At 41.4% G+C, this 25,419-nt stretch overlaps 1 protein-coding gene across 1 annotated transcript in view; it reads left to right on the forward strand.

Moving 5' to 3' along the window:
* Positions 1-25,419, forward strand: part of SMOC1 (SPARC related modular calcium binding 1) — a gene marked incomplete at its 5' end in the record, with an annotated part of 120,768 nt that overhangs the window by 45,985 nt on the left and 49,364 nt on the right. The window contains 2 exons of the mRNA XM_084287277.1: positions 8,649-8,748; positions 11,003-11,050. Coding sequence (XP_084143403.1) covers positions 8,649-8,748; positions 11,003-11,050 — 148 coding nt within the window. The remainder of the gene's footprint in view (positions 1-8,648; positions 8,749-11,002; positions 11,051-25,419) is intronic.

The following is a 25,419-nucleotide window of genomic DNA, read 5'->3' on the forward strand; positions in this document are numbered from 1 at the left end:
GTAATGGCATCCACCTCCGGTGTAGCAAAAACAAATTTTCTATTTTGGAAGTTGAAGGAGAGGTCAAGTTTTCTCCAAAGATGAGCTGAAAAGGGCATTGAGGCTCACACAGAATAAAGTGGGCTATGGTTCCTCTGTTTTTACCTCTGCTTCATCTATCCAAAAGGGGGGGAAGGGGGAAAAAAGTGTCCTATTGAGCATCTTCCCTCTGCACAGCACTTGTTAGTGACAGACTCTTGTTTTGTGTACATGGCTTGGTTGTGGTTTGGGGGTCTGGAAGAGAGGGGATGAGAGTTGCTTGGGGGCTTGATTCTTCCGTATTTATTTGCTGGAACTAAATGAAGTGCTGGGTTAAGCTGACTGTTTCATGATGTTGCTTCTCTTGAGAGCAGTTGTGCCAGGCAGGTGTAGTAAAGAAAGCTTATGGTTGGACTTTGATATTGGTACAAAATCACTAGTCAGTCCTGGCCACCAAGCATCCTTTACAAGTAGTTGAACTGGGCTTCCAACGAAGTTGAAGTTGTGGCAAAAGGAAAACACTCAAGAAGGAGATTCTGAGAGGAAGAGTAGTCTGCTAATCATAGAATGGTTTGGGTTGGAGAGACCTTATAGATCATCTCATCCAACCCTCATGCCATGGTTATGGGTCATTGCTAAGGCAGGGTAGAAATGAACAGCGATGCTCGTCTCTGTTACCACCAGTGTACTGAGTAGTGTTCCAGTACTGACTGAACTAGATGTTAAAAATGGTTCATGTGCTGTTCCCTGGCAGGTAGGAGAGGGGTGATGTCTCCTTAGTTTGGCACAGATCTCAGAAGCCCAAATTCTGCATCCCTGGTGACGTTTGCTTTGTGAACTTGGGTAAATCATGTAACACTTGTGCTTTAGCTTCCCTATATCTAGCACTGTTCTAGATATCTTGTGCCCCAGAGAATTCATTAGTTATTGTTGTTTGCAAATTCTTTTGAAGGTTAAAAAAATCCAAAATGGAATCAATATTGGCTTCAAAAAGATGAGTCAAAAAGCTTTGGGGCTGGTTCAAACACTTTGCAGTGCCTCGGGGAAAAGGAGAGGAAAGATTTTTTTTATGATAACCCACTAAAAATCTGTGTTCCCCCTCAGCCTTACCCTCCCATTATCTGATACGTGGGAGTGTTTTTGTTTTGTTTTTTCACGGTGAAGTGGGAAAAGTTTAATCCATCTTGCCAGCTTTGCATAGTTCTCCTTTGGAGCAGCATCATATGTGTGCAGTGTGGACCATCTTGGGGACGTGGGGTAAGAGATGTAGCTGCAGTTTTTTGCAATCAAACTGCAGTCTCAATTGTTGAGATTTGATTTTGTGCGGAGCTGCTCAGGTTATGTTGGCAGTGGAACGGAATATTTATAAAAACCTAGCACAGTGGCCAGCTAATTGTTCCATGTTGAACTTCACAGCTCAAGAAGAAAGGGGGAAGGAAAGCTGAGTTTTCATTGTCTGTCAGTTGTCCATCAGCCCCTTGGAGAGTAAAATAGGGGGTGCAGGTCATTGTTGTTTGTTTTTTTTTACTCTAGTAAATTGGAATAAGAGCACAGCTGATAAAGCTTTATTTCAGACAGGTTTATCTGGTAGTTTGGTACGGTGTCTGGGCTGTGGAGCAGTTGCTGGGCCTCTTTTCTGCACATTCCCAGGGCAATGTGGGTTGCCAGTGTTTTCAGTGGAGAAGCAGCATGAAACTGCTTACAAAAATCATGTATTCTGAGCTGGCGGCCAAGCGATATTTCGCATTCTTCCTCCATTTAGTTCTATCTCTGAACGCTAAAATGCTTTTGTTTTACCTGGCATGTGGAAAGAAGCCTCTGATCCCTTTGTAACTGGCATTAACTGAAATTCACATCATTCCTTGGATCATAATGCCCTGTGTTGCACATACCTCAGGAACCAGCTTCGTCAGTTGTATTGCAGCACTTAAGGTCATTGTCCCTGCTGAAGATGTGAATGAAAAACAATGGCCAAGGAAGCTAACTGGTTTTAATCTGCACTTGAGACAAATATTTCTTTTAGCTTCTGGTTCAAATTAATTTAATTTGATTTTAAAAGCATGAATAAATTGTAGAATTTTGGTAAACAATATAAACAGTTTTTGCTTCCAGCAGCTCACAAATAGATCTGGTTTGGTGGAGGTGGTTTGGATACTGCCTCTTCTTTGCACAGAGTTGGCACCCCCAGGTTCTGCTCTGCAGAGGAGCTGTGTAGGCCAGTTCATAAAGTGCCCGAGGCCTTGCAGAAGTCGGATCTATGCAGTTATTAGTTTATTCTGCTTCAGTACCCAGTGAGTAATTCCATCTGAACTCCAAAATCTCAGTTGGAAAGCCTAGAACACAGCAGCATCTCACAATGATTTTTCTAGGAGGAATATCCACCTGGTCTTCGGCTTTGGATCCCTGTCCCAGCAAGAATCTACTCAGGTGCATGTATTTCAGAGTTGGCTAGAGAAATTTTTTCAACAACTTCATCCCTGCCATGTAACTTTTTAAATTAAAATCTTTTTTCAATACGAAAAACTCAGAGAGAAAAAGGAAGATGTGTGCATGTACATCAGATATTAGACATCTTGTTACTGCACTCAGATCTTGAGCTGGACCTCTTCTTTGTAGATGCATACATATTAGGTATCCAGGCCCACATCACTATCAGACTTCAAAATATCTGGGGTTTATTTAATTCCTAGTTCTGTTTAACTTGTTTAATTCAAAATATTCAAAAATAGCTTGGAAACAATTTTGGTAGAGGTAACAGTATGTTCAAAGAACCTGCTTGACCTTGATCAGATTGAACCTGTTAAAGATATCCTGTGTGTCTTAAGTCCTACAAACTGTCTCTTTTGATAGTCTGCAAAATCTAAACTGAAGTGTTGCCACCAATTGTACTGCTTGGATGTCCAATTTTCCTAGGCAGGGCTACTTACAAAGGGCTTTGTGTGTGCTGCATGAAAGGGAGCAGGCACCTGTCTGTTCCTTGGTTTTCTTAACTGTTTTATGCACCATGTCTGCAGCTTCCCTTATTTTGGGAGTCTGTGTATTGCAAAGATCACACTAAACTCCATTTTAGCACTACTTATCCATCCAAATGTAGCATGGAAGAGGTGCTGACATTGCAGGCACAATGGGGTGACTGTAATGGGGGCAGACCTGGTGGATTGCTCTGGAAAATGGAGGTAGGGGTATTTTGTTAGATTTCAGTCTCTGTGAGAGGACTATTACTTCCTATAACAAAAGCTCTTTGCAGTTAGCCAATAATAATATAAACACGCAGATAAAATTTGAGTTATTCACAACATAAGAATGTTTGATATGAGTAATTTGATTAATTTTACAAAACCGAGCTCACGTACTGTTGTGCAGAATTGGACGAGACTAAAACCGGTTTCTGTTCCCAAGACTGGCTCTCTCCTTTTTTGTTGTTATGCTGTATTTTGCATAAATGCCATTCCCTTTCCATGCTGCACTTAACCTGCTGTGATCTGTTCTTCATAAACAACAGGCTCTATTGGGTAATCTGTGCACTTTCTTTTGCTGCCTAGTGCCATTGGGCTTGTTGCCATGGGCTGAGAGAGACTTGCATTCTTCATAGTTTTTCCCCAAGCAATTTTTTTAGAGAAGGTTGCTGAGGTTTTAAACAGAATCAGTTTCAGACAAATGAATATGAACATGAATAATCTTAACCCTGCTTTGGGGATGTAAGCTTCTATGGCTTTTTTGTGGTGTCTTGCTATTTTGCCACCTCCTTCCACTGTTTAGCTTTGGTTTCTTTTCCTTGCAAGTCTGCATGCACGTGGCTGAGAGCAAAGGCATACTTGGAGTTTTTCTTTGAGTTCAGGGCTCTCAAAACTGCAGCTGCTGGTGCAGTTACGACGCAGCACTAAGACTGCTGCGAACACATCAGGCAAACCTGTCGTCTTATGATGAGGTCGGTAACTGTCTTTGTTGGACCAGTTTTCTGTCATCAGACAACTTCCAGAGCACTCCAACATCTAATCATACGTCTGGAAAGAAAGAAACTTTCTTCATAAGGAATCTGGGCTACAATTAGTAGATACCTCTGCTTATTTTTTGATATTAAGAGAGAACCTTTCTATAAAAGAGTTTTGTTGGAGAGGTCTCTGTGAGTACTGCTCTGCAGACTTGCCTGCTACTTAGGCACTTTTTTTCTTTCTCCAGCTCTTGTTTTGTATTGCATTTTTATATTGACCTAAGAATAACCCATGGATGAGTAAGGAGGTGGCAACTTTGGAGATTATCTATATCTTCAAGGAAGAACTGGTCAAGAGAGTAAAGGAAAAGATTCTTAAAACAGGAGTGGACATCCTTATAGAAAGCAACAGTATAAGATCATGCATCCTTAGTGTTAAGGGTCACTTTTTGCTTCTGAAAGAGTCTGTGTAATTTTAGCTGGGGATCCCTCTCCTGAGCTGTGTAATATCTGTTCAGTGTGTGTCTGTTGGGAATGCCCTTGAACGTGGCTGAGATGCTTTTGCCACAAATCACTTATTTCCCTGATTATGTATTAATAATGAAATTCCTGTGGAGCAAGTGCTTCTTGAACAGCGCACAGGCACGAGGAAGGCGGCTGCTGCATAAAACCATGTTGGGAATATGGGAATATGTCTGCACAACATCATTTGGGAAGAATTAAATTTGAGTAGTGAACAGAAAAAAGTGGCAAGAATGATTTAAGGATTTGCAATTCTCAAAGAAGCTCAAGCTTAAGTTGTAGGCTGATTGTTCCCTACAATTGTCAGTAAAGGCAAGGCAGACTTCTGGCAATAGTCAGCAGATGTTAGCCTGGCAGAAAAGATGACACAGTGCAGGGGCTAAGCAGTACAGCAAGATATTTAAACCAGGGCAGAGGTGCCACCGCTTACTGTAAGGATAAATAACCATGCTGGAAGCAACCCCTTTGTTCTCCTTTTTCAAACAGTTGTGAAGGGATAATGCAGCTGGCTTGTTGAGTTTTCAAATTGTTTGGGAATCTGATTCTGGTGTTGCTGGTGAGATGCTGAAGAAACCCAAACAGCAGCAGCTTTTTCCCTCGGGAATGAAGAGGCAGAGGAGTCTGCCAGTGGTGATGGTTTTAATGCTTTCATACTGTAATGAATACGAGGGCAGGTGTTTATTCATGCTGCCAGTGGCTAGTGTGGTAGCTGCTGTTTGATCTCACACGTGGTAGTAGCACAGGGGAATAAGGAGCTGCTGCCACACTCTTAATTTGGGCAATGGCAGCAGAGCATTGTTGGGCTTGTCTTTTCATCCTTCAGTTGAGGCACAGTTGAGACGGCATCTCTCTCACCCCAGAAATACAGAAAGAGGATCCTCCTGCGTAATCAGGGATGTAGGTGCTTGCAGGGCTTTCAACTGCAGTTTAATTTTTTTATTTTTGAAAGTGTTGCTGTTAATAAAGAATCTGAAAGACCTTAAATAATTTGTAGGTTTTATTTCTGATCCCATGTTATGGAACTTAAAATGTTCAGCTGTTGGACAGGTTTACGTCAATTTGGGATGTCAAGCTAAGCTTATAATGAGCCTTTCCTGCAGTAATGAGAGTTTCGTTACCCAGAACTTGGTTAGCACTTGAGTTTATTTTGTATATAGAATTAATATAGTCTTTTTTTGTGTGTGTATGTGTCAAAGCTTAGTCAGCTTTAGAAGACTAATGAGAGGAAAAAAAAATAAACTCTTCTTAACAAATGCATTTTGATAAACCCAAGTAAGAAACTCAGTAGGTGAAGGTAAGACTTGTGCAGTAAACAGGTGCCACTATTACTCTTCTGACTATTGAAAAGTATTGCGCTGTGGGAGTGGGATTAGATTAAGGTTTTGTTTCAGGCAGAAGATCAAATGGGAGTTAGAAACAAAAACTCAAGCATAAAGTCATGTGAAAATTTTAAACAAAAACAAACAAACAAAAAAGGATTTCCAATATTCCTTACTACAGGAGCTCCGGAATATGTTCACAATTTAGTGTCTATTTTGTTTACACACAGTGCTTAGCTATGGTCCAATATCGGCTATGACCTTTACATTTTTCAAAACTGTAGCAGTACTATGTAACTGATAAAAAGTATACCCATTTCTTTTTTTCCTCCAGCCTTTAAACTCCAAATTCTCTATAGATAATAGACCAATATTGTTATGACACCTAAATATAGAAGGACCTGGTCAGGTACTGTGGTGAAAGGCAGCATGTACCAACCATGGAGATGTGCAGGAAGGTAACTGCAGTGATTTTGGGGAGGTTTCTGAAGTGTATGTTCTTCATGGGTAGTTGTCCTTTCTTTAGGAACAAAAGGATAAGGGCTGATATTGCATGACTCGTATTATCCATAGTAGGGAAGCCCTTTGGTGCTGCAGTAGGCCATGTGGTTGGTGTGAAAATGCTGTCAATCTGAGGTGGTTGCATAAAATGCAACTCATGCAACTCTGCCATCAACTTTTCTGAAGGTTTGGCTAAATAACTTTAAAGTCACTAAAAACCTGATTTTTTTTTTTTTTAATTGTTGGGTACACGGGGAGTTCCTGAAGTAGGTGATGCATTCACTTCCTTACACATTAGTGCAAAAAAGAGAAATATTTAAAAGATGTATTTTTGTTGGAAAATATTTGAGTCAAATTAGTAGTATTCTGAAAGAATAGTAGTATTCTGAAAAAGTAGTCCAAAATACAGACAACTGCTTTTTTTTTTTCTGTAATGTAACATGGAATGGTCCTGCCCTACAAATCTGGGACACTATCTTGGAATTTGACTTCATGTCTGGGTAAGATTTTTACAGTTAATGCTCAGGTGTAAAGACAGCTTCTTGTGCTGTTGGGAATGCAGTAGCGTGTGAAATAAGCAAAGATAAACACTAAACACCTAAAAAAAAAAAAACAACAAATTTTTCTATCACGTCTTGAATGTGCCATTGATTAGACTGAGCAATAAGAAATATTTTGCAACTTGATTATTGCTAATTATATTCACAGCACTTTTGAGTAATTTGCAATCAATTTTGTGGTATATTAAGAGAATTAAAAAAAAAAAAGTGTGCAGATAGCAGTGACAGTGACTCTAATAATGTGGGTACATAAGATTGTTGTTGATTTTGGCTGCTAACTGTGCGTTTGCTTGAGGCAAAATGATTGCTTTGCGCTTTAGTAAAATCCAAGATAAACACGTGGTACTGTGTTATAATTGCTCTTAGATCATGTTTTATGTGATACTTAAAGCCTTTTAAAAAGACCATCATTAAGTCTCTGAGCAAACTGCTACCTTGGGGAATCAGAGCCAGCTGTCAGCAAGGGGGAATAACTACTCTAGTTGTGAAGGGTCCCGAAGGGAGGGAATGGTACAAACACCCCAGTGCTCACCAGTTCTCTGGGGGGAGGACTAGAATGGGAAATCAGCTTCAGAGAACTTCCTTGGAAAAATAGAGAATGGACCAAATTCAGTCTGAAAGCGAAATAAAAAAGCAGTTTCTGAAATGATTTCATGTCCTGGCTTTTATCAGAAGCGTATGATGGAGGCATCTCTAGCCTGTAATAGTGTAGGCATTTCCATACCATTTCAAGGTTCTGGTATTACTGATGTACAGACCTGGCCACAACTGAAAACGTGTTTGCTGGGAAGGATTTTGGAAACTGATAGCTTTTACACCGATGCCTCTATGATGATTATTTACTTTTGTCTCAAGAGAAGTCAGAAGACATCCTGAATTCATCCAAGTGCTGATCATTCTGTGAAAGCTGAGGAAAAAGCTGTAATTAGATTTATTGAGCTGGATGAAACTATAGCGCCACTGGACTAATACCTGCATAGACATCACTAAGACCAGGATCAGGATTTATTGCTTCTCACTGTATGGGTCCACCTCCAAACTAGTCATTCTGGTGCCCTTCCATAGAGATGGAAAGAACTGGGCAATTCTAGACAGTAAGTTCAGATGCAGAGCTTTAAACGTGAACAAATTGGATCTTATGCTGTGCACCTTTTGGCTCATTACAGACTTCATCAAATGCTCCTAAGTCCTTGTCAATACACAGAGAGCAAGCATCTTGCTCCTACTGCTGGAGCTGACATAGTAACAGGAGAGAGCTCAAATCTATCTGGAGAAGGTTTGTTAACATAACAAGTCAAGTGTTGCGTTTTTCTAGCTGTGTTTACTTAATAAAATGCTCTTGCAACGCCCACAGACCACTGTTCTCCAGCAGTGGCTGTGGAAATGGGCTGAGGTGGCCCTGCCACATTGCAGCTGGGATGCAGTGGGACTCTAAGGAGAAATTATTTAATGGTGAATAGTAAACAGGATTTAGCAAATGAGCTGAGACATGACTGCTGCATACCCAAACTGAAGTGTTCTCAGCTGGGTATCTGTAACTTCAGCTCCTGAATTGCAGCTAAAGGAGTTGGAATAGGAGAAATAACCTTTCTTTGGGGAGGGAGGTGGAAGGAGAAAGTCTTTGTCAAAAAACATGTCCACCAAAATCAAATATACTCTTCTATGTGATCTCCTTGCTCAGAAGCATTTCTTCAGGATGCTTCTGGGTTGGGACTTCCATTAAGGTGCTGGACTGTAACAGTAGTGGTGGGTGACCGAGTGAGAAATGAAATGCCTGCTCTTTGTTTTATCAAACAGGTGCAGTGCCATACCTACACGGGATACTGCTGGTGTGTGACACCTGATGGCAAGCCTATTAGCGGTTCTTCTGTACAGAACAAAACTCCTGTATGTTCAGGTACTGTGGGAGTGGCTTCAACAAACACCTATTTGGTTAACTGAAGGGGCATGGGGAGGACATTTCCAATTTAGAGTGCTTAATCTTTTCAGGTGACTTGGCCAGTTTACCCAATTTAACACTGCAGTTGCTGCTCGTATCTCCCTGTTTGTTTGCTGGCTTTTGGAACCTGCAAGGAAGCGTGGGCTATGGCATTTTCACCTGGCAACTAGGGTGCAAGGCTTACTGGGGAAAAAACGCTAAAGTAACAGAGTGGAACCACGGCTTGTGGTAGCTGAGGCAAAAGCCACAGAACTGCTGTGTACACCAAACCCAGGAATCTCCATAACAGATGGGATAACTGTTTTCCATGTGCAATATTTTAAAGAAATGGTTCTCAGGCTGAATTGAGTCGGGTCATAGAATCTTGTTGCCTTCACAGGCTGTCAGAGCAGCATTTAAGCTTCCCAAATCATCATCTTCTGTGCTTAAAGGAAACTGAAGCGTTTCTCCCTGCAGTCAAATACAGCATCCTATGGCTCGGATGGGATGGGGCTGGGGGAGGGCTCTTGATTTTCATATGGCCTTAGCTTTATGAGCTGCAGTGAGCAGAGCTGCTGTGGCAGCAGCAGCACACCAGGCACAGGAAGGGATGGGAAGCTGTTCTGTGCTGTTTGAGAGAATTCAAGGGCAACACTAGAATCATGTCCATCTGCCCCCACAAAAGAGAAAGACGGTTGAGAGTAGGATTGTCTAATGTATTAAGTAATGCCATGCAGGGACTGCTGCCTCCGGCATCATGCTTTGCAATCTGCACCCCAAAGGTATTTGATGCACTGCTGCTCTCACACCTTGCCATGTTTGCCTGTTAGATTGGGTGCATGGCAACAGTCAAACTTTTTTTTTTTTATTATTTTTTTTAAAAATCCTTCTCTCTTTGTTCACATCCTCTTTGCTTTAGGGTGTGTTGTGGTAATAAGTAAATGTAGTGACTTGCATGAGGATTCAAGTTAAGTCGGGGAGCTGTCTGGGGACTAGTGAGTCAAATACTGTAGCTTTAGGGGATGCTTAGTGTTTTACAGGTACACGGAAATAAAATAAGATTAATATCCTATTTTTGTTTAAGGTAAAATGCTACAGTAATTTGGCTTAAGCCTTAGAGCATGACTTTCTTCCATCATTTGCTAGATATGTTTTTGGTATGGCATTTTTAGAGGATGTTTTGCTGATTTGCTCACTTAATCTTGAGCTGTTTATAAAATTGTCTTACCAAGAACCTAGAGTCATTGTGTTTTGTGGGACATGCAGATGTTAGCCTATGACAACTAATATTGTGTATGTGCTTCCTACTTGTGATTGAGCGGTAGACCTGTGATGAACAGATCTGCAAGTGAAAGTACCTAGGCAATAAAGCTTAAGGCTTGTCTTGACTGGACTCTTGGGTCTGTCAGAGCTGCCTCCTTGGAACTGACTTTAGAGCCACGTTTCCTGCATGATCAGTAATCACTAAAACTGTTTAATAATGTGCACAGCAGAAGCATTTTCTTGGGAATAAAGCTATTCCAAGAAAAAAAAAAAAAGCTTGTCATAGATTTTTATATTTTCATAACAGATTTAAGAAAGCCTTTATTATCTGCTCAAGTTTTAGTGTAAAATTCATGACGCAGCAAACTACAGAAACAAGTGCAGAATCATATATATAATATGTAGCTTGAAGTGTATATTAGAAAAAACAGGATGTGTCCTATTTGAGTACATGCTGGATCTTATCCAATGTCCCTTCTCAAACAGCTGGGGATGTTCAGGGCTTGGTTGAAATCCATTTTCTGGAAATTGTCCCACTTAATCCCTTCCTTTAGAATACTGCCCTTTGCATTCCCTGTGCACTCTCACCACCTGTTTTTGATTTGTTCTTCCTGACGTTTGCAAACCAAAGAAGTGACTCTTATTGATCTTTCCCTCTTGCCCTTGGATTTATTCCAGGTTTCTTACTAGTGCACTGCTGTGTTGAGCTTTTTCAAATCACTGGATCCAGCTACTAAAGATTTCTTGTTTACCCACATCCTGATTTAACATCCTTAATGCATAAAACTTTCATATGCTCTCCTAGTTGGTTGAAGCCACAGGATCTCTGAATCCTAAACCAAGCTGTTGGCAAGTAAATAGACACTTTGTAGGCTTAGATGTTGATTGTTTGCATGTAACATTACATGTTTTGTGTGATTGTTCAACACCTAAAAAGTTGTCTTTTTTCTTTCCTTTTTTTCCCCTTTAGGTTCTGTAACTGATAAACCATCAGGCCAGGGTAACTCAGGAAGGAAAGGTGAGTGGAGTCCTGTGCTTCAGCAAGTTGTTTTGTAATAGCAGTTGCCCAGCCAAGTCTGTGACATAACTTAGAACCTGGGTTTCTAAACAGCTTTGTGTGTGAGGGGCTTACATGCCTTTAGACCTTCCCCTGCAGTAGGACAAGTAAGATGACAGTCTGTGCATCACCCTTGGGTGATGCCAGCCAGGGTTGTCCTGTCCCAGGTGTAGTATCCGGCATTTGCTTATGTTGAACTTCATGTGACTGGTGATTGATGAGCTGACTGCTCAGCCCTCTAATTTGCCAAGATCTCTCTGCAAGGCTGCTCTGCCCTTGAGAGAGTCAACAGCTCCTCACAATTTAGTGTCATCTGCAAGCTTACTCAGTATGCCTTCAAGTTCTGCATCCAAGTCATTTATCATTTATCACCCGTAATGTTCTGGTTTTGTCTAGCTGTATGCTGGACACTTTTCCCAGAAGGATACTGTGAGAAACAATATTGAAAGCTTAATTGAAATCCAAAAAGTTTACATAAACTGACTTCCCTTGGTTGACGATGTGGGTACCCTTGACATAAAAGGAAATAAAGTTCATTAAACAGGATTTTTGACCCATATTGGCTGTGACCGATGACCGCATTGTCTTTCAAGTGTTTTTTGATAACTCCCAGGATAATTTTCTCCATAATTCAGTTCATCCATAATTCAACTCAAATCAATTACTTCTCAGACTTCAAAATGCAGGAAAATGCCTACCTTGATGCCTAATTTTAATTTGAAAAACATCTTCCATGCTGGGACTGTCCAGTCCCAAAGACACTTAACAGAAATTTTAGGTGATGCATTTTGAGAGTATCTGCTGTACAGTCTGCTGGTTGTATATGGTAGCTTAGGAAAAGGTAGGGAAAAGAAAGATGCAAAGAGACCTACTTATTTAAGCCTGAATGCTGAAGTGTGTGTCTTACTTCAGATAAGGATGTGTCTCTATAAACCTGTAATTATGTGTTAAACTTCACAGCCTGTGTAATTGCCACCTGAACACATTGTTATCATGCTTTTAATACAATTGTTGTTAGCCTAGCCTAAAATACAAGCAAATCAAGTAGCTCTTGCAATCTGCATTATTTTAGAGTGGGGGTTGTTTGTAGGTTTCGTACCTGAGTAGTTCAGGTCTGTTCTGGAATTGGAAGCAGCTGATACTGGATTTCTTAAGAAACAGAGCAAGGGGGGAAATGTTGGAGGATTTTTTTCCCCCCTACCTCACCCCTTTTATTAACTCAAAAGCTGGAACATACAGAAGAAGAGAACTATAAGTGAAAGGAATTAATCTAAAATTTGTAATATATTTTGACTGTTCTTGGTGCTCCCTGTGGCATCCTATTTTAAGAATGCTAAGCTTGGTCACGTGGATGGAAAGACATTCTATGCAGTCAGTAGCCGTCAAGAAAAGGAAAACATCTTCCTTTTGGCCAGCATGCTTCAAGCAATCATGTAAACTTTACATCCCCTCCAATTCTGAGTGTTCATCTGTTGAAAGCCCCCCCACAAGCCTTTCTCCATCATGTCAGAAAAATCCTGGTGAACAATTATTAAATAGCCTGTACAGGACTTTTAAAATGTGAAATGATTTGAAATGAAATAATTTGGTTTAACCTCTGAGGGAGTTAGCATTATTCTTCTGGCTTGTGAAGAGTGTTTGGTCTAGAAATTAATTTGCACTTATCAGTGCTTCTTTTTGACCTATTGCTGTGATGCAGAATTCCAGTATTGGGTTTTGTGGAAAGCAAGCCAGTACCAAGAACAGGCAGCCTGGCTTCCTTAAAGCAAATCATTCACAGGAGCCCTGGCTTCTCTGAAGGCTAGTGACTAGCCAGCATGGCTATAACCATGTTTTAGTGGAGCATTCTGAGTCTTTCTGCACAGATAGACCTTTGCAGGAAGACAAACAGGACATGATGAAGAGGAGAGGAGCCCAGCAGGAACTGGGTCAATGATGACTTCGTAGAGGCACATTTTGGAAACTTCTGAAGCAGTCACTTTGAGCAACTGCCATCTGACTTAGCTTTTGGAATTTCCACACTCCTCTTTCCACCCCTGGATGAGAGTCCCTGGGTCAAATCGTATTATCTGGCACAGAATAGGCTCTTTCAGGAGGTGAAGGAATAGCTAAGACTCTCAGATGTGATTTCCTTTATCCCATTCATACAGGAATGTAAAATATGGAGCTAATAAACTTTGTATGATGTTGATGCCTTTCAAGTCTTCAGGGCAAAATAGTTCTTTGGATAGAGGCTGCTCTGCCTAGGGAACCATTCAGGTGGATAGCCTTAGGCTATTAGGTAACAAGTGAAAGGGGAGACTTTAGTAGCATTATTAGCTGCCCTCTAGGAGAGACAAATTAATGTTGGAAGAGGAAAAGGACTGGCTGTCGGTAATAGCTCTCTTTCTTCAAATGTTTTGGCTTACTTTGTAGAGGTCAATAGGTATGATGGAGAAGATGTAAAGTAACACGTGCTTCCTGTTCACAGGCTGTCTCATTACTGATGAAAAGAAAATGAAATGGTTCTATGGTCATTGGCTTGATATGTAGTTTCAGAAGTGGCTCTGTGGAGCTTTCTGCAGAGAACAGGCAAAAGTGCTGGCAAGAAATCCTTTTTATTTTTAAATCCCGTGCTCTGGTTGTCCATGTTCTCATTGCTGCTGTTTCTGTATGATGTAATGCCAGTTACTCATATAATTTGCCCTGTAAGGTAATTTAAATCAAATCAAATTGGCACCAAATTTAAAACTTTAAAATAGCCAGTACTGATTTGTTCTGTGTGTGTGGAGTGCTCAGCTGCTGGAAGGCAAAGACGTGGGCCCAGGGAAACAGTGACTGATTCTTATATGGTAGCATGGAAGCCTGGATTCTCCAGGACTTGCAGTTCGGACTTTTACCACCGTTCCTCCTGTCTGAATTCAGCCTGCTTGAATTTTTTTATAAACAAAGTCCTTTCAGGTTTGTCCATCTGACCCACGAAAGGACCTCTCATCCCCTCCATCTCTAAGGCCTAGTGCCCTAATGTAATGCAGCTCAGTGCCAAATGTTTGTCCCAAGTTATCATTCATCAGGTGCACTGAAGCTTGATAAAGCTTTTGTCCTTCCCCTGTCATTGCCCTCTCCTCAAGCCTTTTTGGAGTAAACTAACACTCTAGTTCTGTTTTCTTGCATGGTGCACTGTGCTGTTCTGTACTAAGGGACAGGTTTTCCAAATATTTCAGTCCATGCCTTTAACAAAGCGGGGAGTGTTGAGGTAGTACTGCCTCTCTGGCAGTGCTTGGACCCAACACCACCCAGTACCGTATGCCCTGGCATCCTCGCTTGAAGAGAACTGCCCACTGTATGAGCACAGGGTGATGGGAAGTACAGCTTTTGGGCTGCTGGTGAGGGTTGGTGATGGTGATGGTTGTGCAGCCCTTCCTGCACAGCCAGCCTACTGATGAAAATGGTCATTCAGTTGACCACCATGCTGTGAGAGTAGTGAGGCTTTGAACAAATGACTTGGGGAACTATGTTATGTTAAGATGCTCTAAGCTTGGTTCTCCAGGTGGACTGAGTGATCCTGAAGTGAAAACGAGGAAGGACACTCCTTACCTAGAAGATGAAGTAGCCCAGCCAGGCTGACACACGCTGTTCCTTCAGGCAGGTGCAGAACAAGTCCCCAGGACCCTTGTCAGAGGCTGCAGTTATTCCTGGGTGGGATTAAGATATCCAGAAACTGCAGATTTCTGTCACTGTCTGTTCCATATTCCTGCTTGTGCCTTGTACACTGCTTTCTTATAAGTAGCTTCTTGCACTAATTTACTCCAGCTGCTGCTTAGTTTGAAAGCCTGAGAGACTTGGAAGATGCACACAGTCCCCTAGAGTGCTGGATATCCATCCCCCCCCCTCCCACTGGGAACTTCTTAATATTTTAAGATGCAGCAAAAGGCATCCTTGGAGCCAACATGACTGGATTTCTTCCCTGCCTAAAGAATGCAGATTGTTCCTTTCCAGCCAAAGGCAAGTTGTGCCACACGTTGGAAACAAAACAAGCAAGCACAAAACAAAACTTTATTTTCTTTATCTGTGGAATGTTGGTGCTTTAGGACTCAAAGATGCAGACTTGGCATATTGCAACCATGAGTAGCATTTTTTCACAGTCACCAAGCAAACTTTTAAAAAGTAGGCTGCTCAGGAGACAAGGATAATAAGAAATTATGTGGCTGCTTTTTATCTTCATTGAATCATGCAGTCTTCCTACTTAAAACTGGAAGCAGAGTGAATTAAAATTGAAGAGAGATCAGAAAAGAGAGAAGGTGAAAATCGAGGTGGGGATAATGGTTTGTTAGTCATTGTAACTATTCTGGATGCCGTCTTAATATCATTTTAAATAAACTGAATGAAAGAAATGGGAAAGGAAGTGCATTCTCTAATCTGGGATTAAAAGATGATGCAAGTACAGGTAAATATGGGCTGGCTGAACTGTTGATGTCAGTCACTGTGAAGTCTTGCATGGTATGTATGAACTCCTTTCTTCTTTCATGAAGTCTCTTGCAGTGTGTGAAGTTCCAAGCCTGTTTTGACTAGCTTTGTTTCCCGGTTGCAAAAGCTGGCAACAACATCTGCAGTTCCCTGAGCCTGGGGCAGGTACGGTGATGTTAGTGGAATGTGAGCTCTGATGGCCCCACAGGAGACAAAGTCTGGGTGGAGATGTTTTACGCTTACTGTCTTACATGCAGGCATTGAATTCAGTGCTTTGACTTTCCCATGGAGTTGCGAAAAGCTTTGCCCAATGAGTCTACAGACAAGTTGAGTTTCTGCAAGAAAGCACTGAGGCAATTTGAGGAACCTAAGATAAACAACTTAAAATTCCTGTCAATTAAAAATCTGGAATGGGGTTCCTCCTTGTGGGTTTAGCTGCACGAAACGGGCACAGAGGAAAATCGCAGTTGGAGCTGTGGGCAAGTGGGCCCATTCTGTGGCTCTTTTCCTGCTGGCTTCCAAGAGCCTTACTTGCAGCAAATGTTAATGGACTAGTTGTGCCGCCAGTAGACTGAGCAATTTGAATCAGTAATGAGCCATTAGTCTGAGTCAGTAATTAGACCGAGCAGTAAAGGGTGAATGCTCTCCTCAGGCAAACCTAAGCGGAGGACGGCTTGTGCTAATGTAAATAAATGGAAGTGTTTGTACATGGAGACCTGGAAGCTTTGTCTGCTGGTGGTAAGAAGTCAGGTGCAGCCAGCACCAATTCACCTGCTGCCTGCTCGCGGGGAGGGGAACATCCCGCCTCTGCAGCAGTTAGTACATCTCACAAGTATGAACAGAGAGATAACATCTTGACAAAAACGTCCTACTCCATAGACAGGGCTGTCAAAGGTGTATGTGACTGAAAGCTGAGACTTTAGTCTTTGCCTTCTCTGTTTTTTTTCTGGATTCATCAAGGTACTGATTGAATGTGAAGCAGAGCTGCGCTGTTGCACAAACCAAGCTTCAAGCACTCAATTATTACTGCCTCTCTAACCCAATAAATAATGAGAAAATGCTTTGTGATGTCTTTAGCAGCTTGTAGTAGCTACAGGAAAGACAGAGTATCACATGGCCTCCATCAGTGAGGTGAAAGAAATACAAGTTTACTTGGGCAGAATGAAGTCAAGCGGTGGTTATAACTGGTGGTCACCATCTCATGATGAATTTCTTGCAGAACATAGGCAGGTACTGAGTCTGCAGTGCTACTCACACAATTCTGGATCCTGTGTGTTACTTATTTTGAGATAAATAATATCCCAATTTGTAAGTCTGGATGAGAGAGAATTTTCAGGCAAAGATTGCTTGCTGAACTGTTTGTCGCCTGTAGTATTCCTACGCAAGAACTGACACTTTCTGTCAGGTCTTTTCTTGGTAAAATATAGACAGACATACACAAATTGTCTGTGTGTAGTGTAGCTATGTGGAGAGTCAGGCTGTGCTATGCACGGGTAAATCATCTGCTCCTGACAGCATCAGACTTGCTGTGGTGGTGCTATGTGAATGCTCCAAGCTCTTCACGTGCAAAAGCTTTATTTGCCCCACCATGTGACAGTGGCTTGCTGTGAAATTGGTGTGAGAACTCAGGTGGCTGAAGAGGAGCTGGGAGAAGTTAGGGCAACAATAAAGCTGCATAGGTCCTGCAAAGGCCTCAGTGAGCTGCGAATAAAATATTCTGTAGATGAAGTTTGCAGTACATAAATTTCTGATTAGCACATATTTGTACTTCCAAGCAAACTTAGGGTGGGAATTAAAGTTTGCTTTTCCATTTAAAAAAATAATAAAAAAGAATCTGTAAATATAACTAATCTGTAGGCTTGTCTGTTTGCAGATGTTAAGAATTCAGTCTAGTTCTTATCGCTGTTCCTATATCATACGCGGTATGCAAATTTGCTGTTAAATGCCAATCAAATGTAATTGTAGAAAGCAAGTGAATTTCACAGATATAGCAGACTGTAGTTTGCCAGTGGTGCTAATAGTACTAGCTTTGTAAGATAGAGAACCCAGCTCTTACCTGAGAATCCTGATCAGTTTCTCTAAGAGCAGAGGCATGTAGTTTCTCAATACTACGGATACTGGACCACTTTTCGAGGACAGAGCAATGTTCTAGGAAGCACCTAGATTTGTCTTGCTAATCAAACAGAGTTTTTGAAATATTAAAGACGAGAAGAAATATTCAACCTCAAAATTGTTACGTAAACAGTAGAATTAAAAACAATCCTTTTGGATCCCCCACATCACTGACTTGTCTGAAATTGTTTAGCTTTTCATCAAGACGTTTTCTGTGGGCCTCAGAACATATGTATCAAATTTGAGGCTGGAGAAAGTTTCATTGGCAAGTTTAAGCAGAAGGCAAATTTTGTTTTAAAGTATATTTTGTTTGATATAATGCAAGAATTCTGCTTTCATCTATAAAGAACTAGTTCTAATCTGTAGGTTAGTCTATATAATATGACTTAATAAAATTGTAGTTTACAAGTGTTGTTATAGCAATCTACAGACTATTTATGTCTGTAATGTCTTAAGGACAGCTGTAAAGGTTTTTAAATGATTAAGTCATGGTATTGAGCAGCCTGGTGAGTAGATCTAATAAGCAGGCTAACAATTGATTAAGCAACATCTGTTAAAGTATTATTAACTGTTTATGTGCTATACATAGATTTCTGGTGTCTGACCAATTACAGCTTGCAGAGAAAAGAAATAGTTCTAGGGACTGTGGGCTGCTTTTTGTTGAAGCACTTCATAGCTCTGTGGCCTCAACACCTTTTCTTTTTTAAAGAGTTGTTAAAAAAAAAAATAAAATCTTCCTAAGCTATTCAAGTATGTGGATCAGCATGCCAAGATGCTATCCTATTACAGTATGTATTTCTCTAGATCCTTTCAAACAGCATTGTTACAACTTTGAAATTAATAATCCTAGACTTCCTGTCTTCTGTAGCTCTTTTTTACTTAAAAACAAACCTGAGGATAAATTGGAGGAATTGATGTGTTTTCAGATAAATTAACCTAAAATATTTTTTTTACCAACCTAACGTGATCCTATTTTGTTTGAGTATTTGTATCCTGCAAAAGAATCTAGACATCTAACTGTTGTTTTTCCTCAAACCAGAGTAATGTAATGGGAAATTTATTTTAAATTTTGGGGGTGGTGGTTCTAGTTGAGTGGCTGGAATTACGCTCCTTTCAGGCCCTTTACCCAATGAGTTGTATCAACATCTCTCTCTACAGGAGATAAGCTACAAAACTGTGATGGGAAAGCTTGAATGCATGCAGTGTGTGTGCTCATAAGTAAGGTACGGGGAGGCTGGATGGGCAACCACAATCTTCCTGAGATGGCACCTATGGGAACTAAAGCACAGCTTCAATAATGGTTTCCCTTCATATGTACTCATCTGTTTTATTTTTTGTTTTATATTGACATCAAGGAAAATGTGTTACAAAATACTTTGATAACAGGAAGGGATGGGAGAAGCCTTCCTCAGGGACTGCATTTCTCTGGGCTGCATCCATGCCTTTTACTACATGTTACTGTGCTCAGCTTGAAGCTCAGGTTCTGACAGGACCTTCAGATGCTGCAGCAAGGCCATCCTTAAGTGTAAGGACGTGGCAGGTTTCAACTTGACTGTTCAGCTGCTCGCAAAAACACCTTTAGTTGATGATGGCTTTTAAGTTCAGTCAAACTTATCTTGAGCAGTCAATCTGTAGATGTCTGGCAGTCTGTAACAACACAGAATGATCTTCCTCCTCATAAAATACAAATATTTTAAGTTTGAGAATGAGGTGTCACTTGTAGCTGAACAGTTTCATGTTTGTGATCCATATTCAGTACATACTGAATATGGATCACATCTCAAGCACGTTAGGTTCTTTGGAGGCCCTTCCAGCACAACTCAGTTACTCTACTTACTCATTTGCCTCCTTCAATTTTTCTTTATCCCTTCCCTTATACAGAAAAACTATTCCTTCAGTTTCATAATCAAATATAAAAACTGCTTTAGACTAAACACAGATCTTGGAGTGAACTACCTGGGATGATATTGTTAGAAAGCAGAGTTCTCACTCAGAGTTCTGAATTCTGCTCTTAATGGTCTGAGAGGAAAGACAAAAAAACAACCTGCAAAAAAGAAACAATGGAAAAAAAATATTTTCCTCTCTTTCCCTAGTTTGCACGCATGCAATGTACATGTAGCGGTGAGGTATCCATTCTCTTTGCCTGCAAGGAAATGAAAAGGCGTATTGTAAGCCCAAGGCCGGTCTGGTTGTCAGCCAGGAATTAGTCCTCTAAAGGAGAAAGGGAGAGGGGCTGGCGAGAGAAGAGGCAGGAGGGGGGGCTGGAAGGGTGAAAGTACACTTTGAGATAGGTTCAGTGCACATGGCTAGAGATGCAAGGGGTCTTGTGCTTCCTCGGCGTGCAGGTGTCGGGAGAAAGGAAGGGAGCTTGTGTTCTAATACACAGGCATGTGTCTGGGGGAGCAGGGTCAAAAATTTAGACTATTTACTTAATCCCCTGGAACGGCTTTTTTTCTCTTCTGTTTTCTTTTTGTGTTTAACAGACTGCTTTACAGGGGACACGTGTGGTAATTAACACATGCAGCTGTAGGGCTTCAGCCATATGTCTGAATTTCAAATGGCCATTGATCTGGGAAATTTGCTGCCGTCACCACCCCCCACTTGTAGGTTGTATTCCTTGAAGATGTAGGGCAGTTTATAGAGCCTTTGCCTTGAAGAGACCAGCGCTGGAAGGAGAGGAGTGAAAGGGAGTCTGTCTGATCTTGGGGAGAGAGGGAAGAAAGACTGAGATCCTAATCACACCCTTCGTGCCCCTTGCCCCAGGCCACCATATATTTCAGGTAGCTACCACAACATTCCCAAAGCTAGGAATATGATCACTGCTCATAAGAAACTTGCTCAACAATCATTATTTTCTTCTCTCAGTGAAGCAATTTAAGATTAAAATCACAATATCCTTGCCTGCCTTTCAGGCGTGTGCTCCCTCTTCCACAGCTGCAGGTATCCGCTCTCTTGCAGAGTCTGGAAGCAGCAAGGTGAGAGTTGGCTGTGGGCTCTGAGCAGCCTTCTGTGAGAGGTAGTCAAGGGGGGAGAGGGGGAGTAGCAAAAGCTCCTTCACATCAAAGCTGAGGGTCCTCGAAGTAGACATCTGATATATTGTGGGTAGAATTGAACCAGAGACTAAACAAAACAGTCATATGGTGGCTGTTGCTTTTGTCTAAGTGTGATCAGGCAGCTGCTAACAGTGCTACAGAGCCTTCTGCGGACTTCTGCATAAGTCTGGGGGAACATCAAGTGCTGAAGTCTTATTATGAGACACGGTGTCTTAAAATACATATTTGTGCAGATTTTTTTAGCTCCATTTTATTTCAAATGTTTTTTCAAGGCAGAAGGAGCCAAACAGAAGATGGTTCAAACTTGAGATACCACGGTTTAAAATCCTGCAGTATCTATCATACTACTGGTGCTTAGTGGGTGAGATAAAAACATATGTTCCTACCAAATGGGAAGCTATAAAAAAAAAAAAAAGGTACATCTGTCCTCTTCCTCTTCCCACCCTTCAGTCTATTTTTAGCTTTCTTGTTGGTGTGTGTATATTCAGAGAAGGCTGGCTACTGTGGATTCCTTGGTCTCATCACTCCACGGTGTAAGTAATGCTGACACTACGGAGGTGTTGCTACTCTGGGAAGAAAAGCACGTTGCTAACAGTGAGCACATGCTCCAACTCTTGCTGAAGTGTGACTGTGATTTACCCAGCCCTTATAATCCTGCTGTTCTGTTTCCCTGTGTTCTGCCTCTGTGTCCTCTCCACCTTCCTGGAGAAGTTTTGTGCCAGGACTGCCAGCACCAAGCATGTACCATATTGCTTCTTCTGACTTAATTTCCTTTTCTCACCTTGATACTATGGACAGTGCTCCGTTTTGGGACAAGATGGCCTACTATCCCTTCTGCAGATTGGCATGAGATTTTCCAAATAATTTGGTCATAATGACAAGCACTTGGATACAACTTCTGTTACACAGATGCAGGGCCCAGTTCTCCTTTATTCACTGTTAAAACTGTTAACTAAATTTACAACTTCTATAGTTCTTGCTTTCAATCATCTCTCTCCCTGAAGTTCTTGCAGGGGGCTTGCAGTTTGTATGCTGCAAGTTTTACATTCTGAAATTATCTGCTGAGAAATAAAAGTTCAGTGTGTAGAGGTTGGGACCAGCATTTACATATGGTGTTTCTAGGCAAACTGTATGCTGGGGCCAATGGACTGTAGGCCAAAGTGATTTTTAATGTTTTCTCTGCTGCTGTCTAGTTGATTTCATCAGGCACATGAAAAATACAAAGGAAAATTAATTTTGGCACTGTGGGATTGGCAATATGCTCATTTTTCAAGGTAGAAATAATACAGAGTTTATACAGTCACTAAGAAATTACTTTTTAAATTATTTGCTGGAAGCAAGAACAGCAACAGAATAGAGAAGATACAGCAGTAATGGGGAAATATTGCCTTCTTCCAAAGAGTTATGGCATTTTGTGTATGGGGAAAGGGAGGGACTCCGCTCAAAGGGCGAAACAGTCAAACCTAGTAGAGTGGGAATAGTAGGCTAACAAATGGATGCACACACAACTCACATCCTAGCAGCTCCCTCAAGAGCCTTTGATTGAATGAAAACCAGGTTCTTTTAAGGTTTTTCTGTCGATTTGAGCCACTATGGGATTGAATTGAAGGTTTTGTCTTAAGACGATTAAAAACATCGCTGGGGTAGTTATTATCCTCGGGGCAGGGATGCTGCTGGAGGAGTTACTTTGATTCTGTAAGTCAGAGCTAATGACAACAGGGTGTATTTCCAAGTCATACCATGCCTTGTGATTTCTATCAAGCTTCACAAATGGAACTGCTGCGTGGGTCTGGGAGGGTGGGAATAACGAGTCTCTGAAGATGGCAGGGGGGACAGGCGACAATGTCTTCACAGCTTGAGTAATTCCTCACTGAAGAAAACAATTTTTTGTGCAAGTCTGAGCTGGAGATGGTCCCAAACTGCCTTGACCCGTATTTATTACCTGCTTCTCCTTTTTGGCAGGTAAGGTTCAAATCTGCCTTTTGAGATTTATTTTCCCATTGCTTCCATTTTGCATTTTTGATAGGAATCTGGCTGTGGAGTCTAAAAAATTGTAAAACTGCATACGGTAAACCCATGTGCAATGAGAGGTCTTCCCCCCGAGGCTGCTTTATATTTGGTTTTAGAAATTCATCACTACGAACCAAACTGAAATCTGATTGTTTGCTTCTCAGTCCATCTCTTATGGGTATACTTTGATAGAAGAGACCTCAGTGTTGGATTTTTGGCTCAAAAGTGAACTGAAAATTTTAGTTAAGTTCAAAATGGCAGAATGTGGGTGCAAGTTCCTGTTTCTGAATTAGTTCTGTATTCAGGCTGCTGAAGAGATGCTGCTTGTCTGAAACTCCAAGCCTACAAAATTGGATAAGACTGGGGTTTACTGTTCAGTTTGAACAAAAATTTGTTGGGAAAAAAAAAAAAAAAAAAGGAAATGTTGTTTTTCTGGCTTCAAGGTTTTGAAATCTCCATTTATTGCTCACGAGTTAGATTAAAATGCATCACATAAACTTGAGACATCCTGCCTTTCTACCAGATGAGTTGATAGCACTGTAGTTGGGATCTTTGCTTGGGAAAGGGAGACCCACACCTTGCTCTCTGAATTAGTTCAGTGCTCTAAATACTGGCTTTAATTATTTTCAGGTTCTTGCTTTGTCTTTTGCTTGGTAGCATGCCCATATACCTGAGGATAGATATGATTTGGAATGCTACATTTTTGAAATTGGTGAAAACAGCAAATTTTCAGAAGTAATGAAGCAAACTTAACAGCACCAGAAAGTTCACAACCAGCTCACCTTATCTGAGCACTTAAGAATGCCACTTGTTCCTAGAATAACATCTGTCTTTCTCTGCATTGGCACCAAAATCCCTAAGAGTTCTGTCATCAAAAAGAAGTATAATAGCTTATTTTTCAGCTGCATTGCTCCCCATGCAGCAGTATTAGGAAGATTTTATTTTTTTTTTCCTCCCCAGCAAGGTTTGCATAACTTATGAGTCAGGTATTTAAGTGGTAATTACCATAGGGCTTGGTTCAACCTGCAGAGTTCAAATCTGAATCTGGATCTGAACTTTCCCAGAGGCAGGGGGTGTGTTTGGACATTGTGTTGGTTTGACCTATTATAGGGCCAGCTCTGAAATGCAGATCCAGATGTGGACTGGGATTCTGTGTCCTCCCGAGTATGAGACATCTAGGGACACTTGCTTTGTTTAAGCCAACTCCTGTTAAATGAAACATAATTGGAATAATATAAAACTGGATCTCACTTTGGGGAAGGTGTCTACAGCATTGTGTCTGAAGGGTAATATCTTGCTGTGCCTTTATTTTTCCAAGGGAGCCAATTGCTGAAAGCTATAAAGAATTAGGAGGAGTTAGAGGGCACGTTTAATTTGGCTAATTGCTGTAGAAGCAGTTTGAGAAGTCAGGCAGCAAATGAGGATGCTGGATTTTACAGAGATACTATCTGAATCCTGGGATTCAAAAATGTTAAAGCCCCTGCATCCCAGATACCAGAGCATTGCTATTAATACAGAGTGCCGCTCCGGGCCCTTTTGACACGTTTGCTTTTGAAGGACCAGGAGCAGGAAGAGAGAGCTCTTTGTTTGCAGGCAGAATAAACTCATTGTACACCCGGACAATTAACTCTTCAATCGACTTGCCAGCCTCTGTAAAGCCCTCCAGCCCCTCTCTGTCTATCTCCAGCTCTATTCAGGCACTTAACCGCACCGATGTTTTTTTGTTTATTATTCTGAAAAAGTCCTTCACAAGAATAGTCGGAGCGGATCAACATTGTCCTCCCAGCAGCATTTATCTCCGCCTGGCAGTGAATGTGTCAATCAGGAATCAAAAAGCCAAACAGAGGAGGCTTTGAGTTGTGTCACGGAGGTCAGAGGGACTTCCAGCTGTCTGTGCGTGGGACAGGCTTTCTCGAAGGGCGAAGAATGGTGCTGCCATACAAACGCACTGACTGCGCTGGACCACAAAGTCCTCGGGGCTCGAGGGGCTTTTTTCATGTTGACGCACCTGCAAGGGAGATGTGAGGAGGGAGCTGGGGATGTGGGGGGAACTAATGCCTTCCAGAAGGCGCACTGGAGGCTGCTCGTGCTATCTGGATGATGCCTACAGTGCGCTGCTGCAGTAATCACTGCCTGCGTTGGTACAGCACACAGAGTAGTTGATGTAGGAAGGGAAAAATGACTGCCATGGAAGTCAGTCTGTATAGTTGGAGCTCCTTAAGCTCTTACCCTTTCAAAACTTGGGCATGTTTTCACCTTTTTAATCAAAACTTTCCTGTATTTTGGTCTGTGTCTTAAGTGTTTATGGATTATATCTGAAGGGAGCACATTGTAGTTCCCCTCTTAAAATGAAGACAATGAAGAGTGAATTCTCACTTTTGCTAATTTGGTTTTGAAAGTTTTTTTTTTTTTTTCCTTAACAGCTGTAGGATCTCCATGCATAGAAATGGAAAGGGGTGTGAAAACCTGGCAGGGAAAACTCTTTGCACTGGTGCATTTGCATTTCAGCTGCTTGGCAAGAAATTATCTTGATCTGGCTGGATCATAAGAATTTCACATTTTTTGGCATAAGTGCTAACTTTCTGCTTTTATATTGGCAATATGTTTGTGCATGAAAGTTGCATTGGCTATTGGGTTAATTACAACTTGCTGTAACTGCTTCATTTGATGTAGGGAAGGACTGATTAAGGCAACAATTTGTTCCACACC

The sequence above is a fragment of the Netta rufina genome, assembly GCF_964035555.1.
Source record: "Netta rufina genome assembly, chromosome: 5".
Classification (NCBI taxonomy): domain Eukaryota; kingdom Metazoa; phylum Chordata; class Aves; order Anseriformes; family Anatidae; genus Netta; species Netta rufina.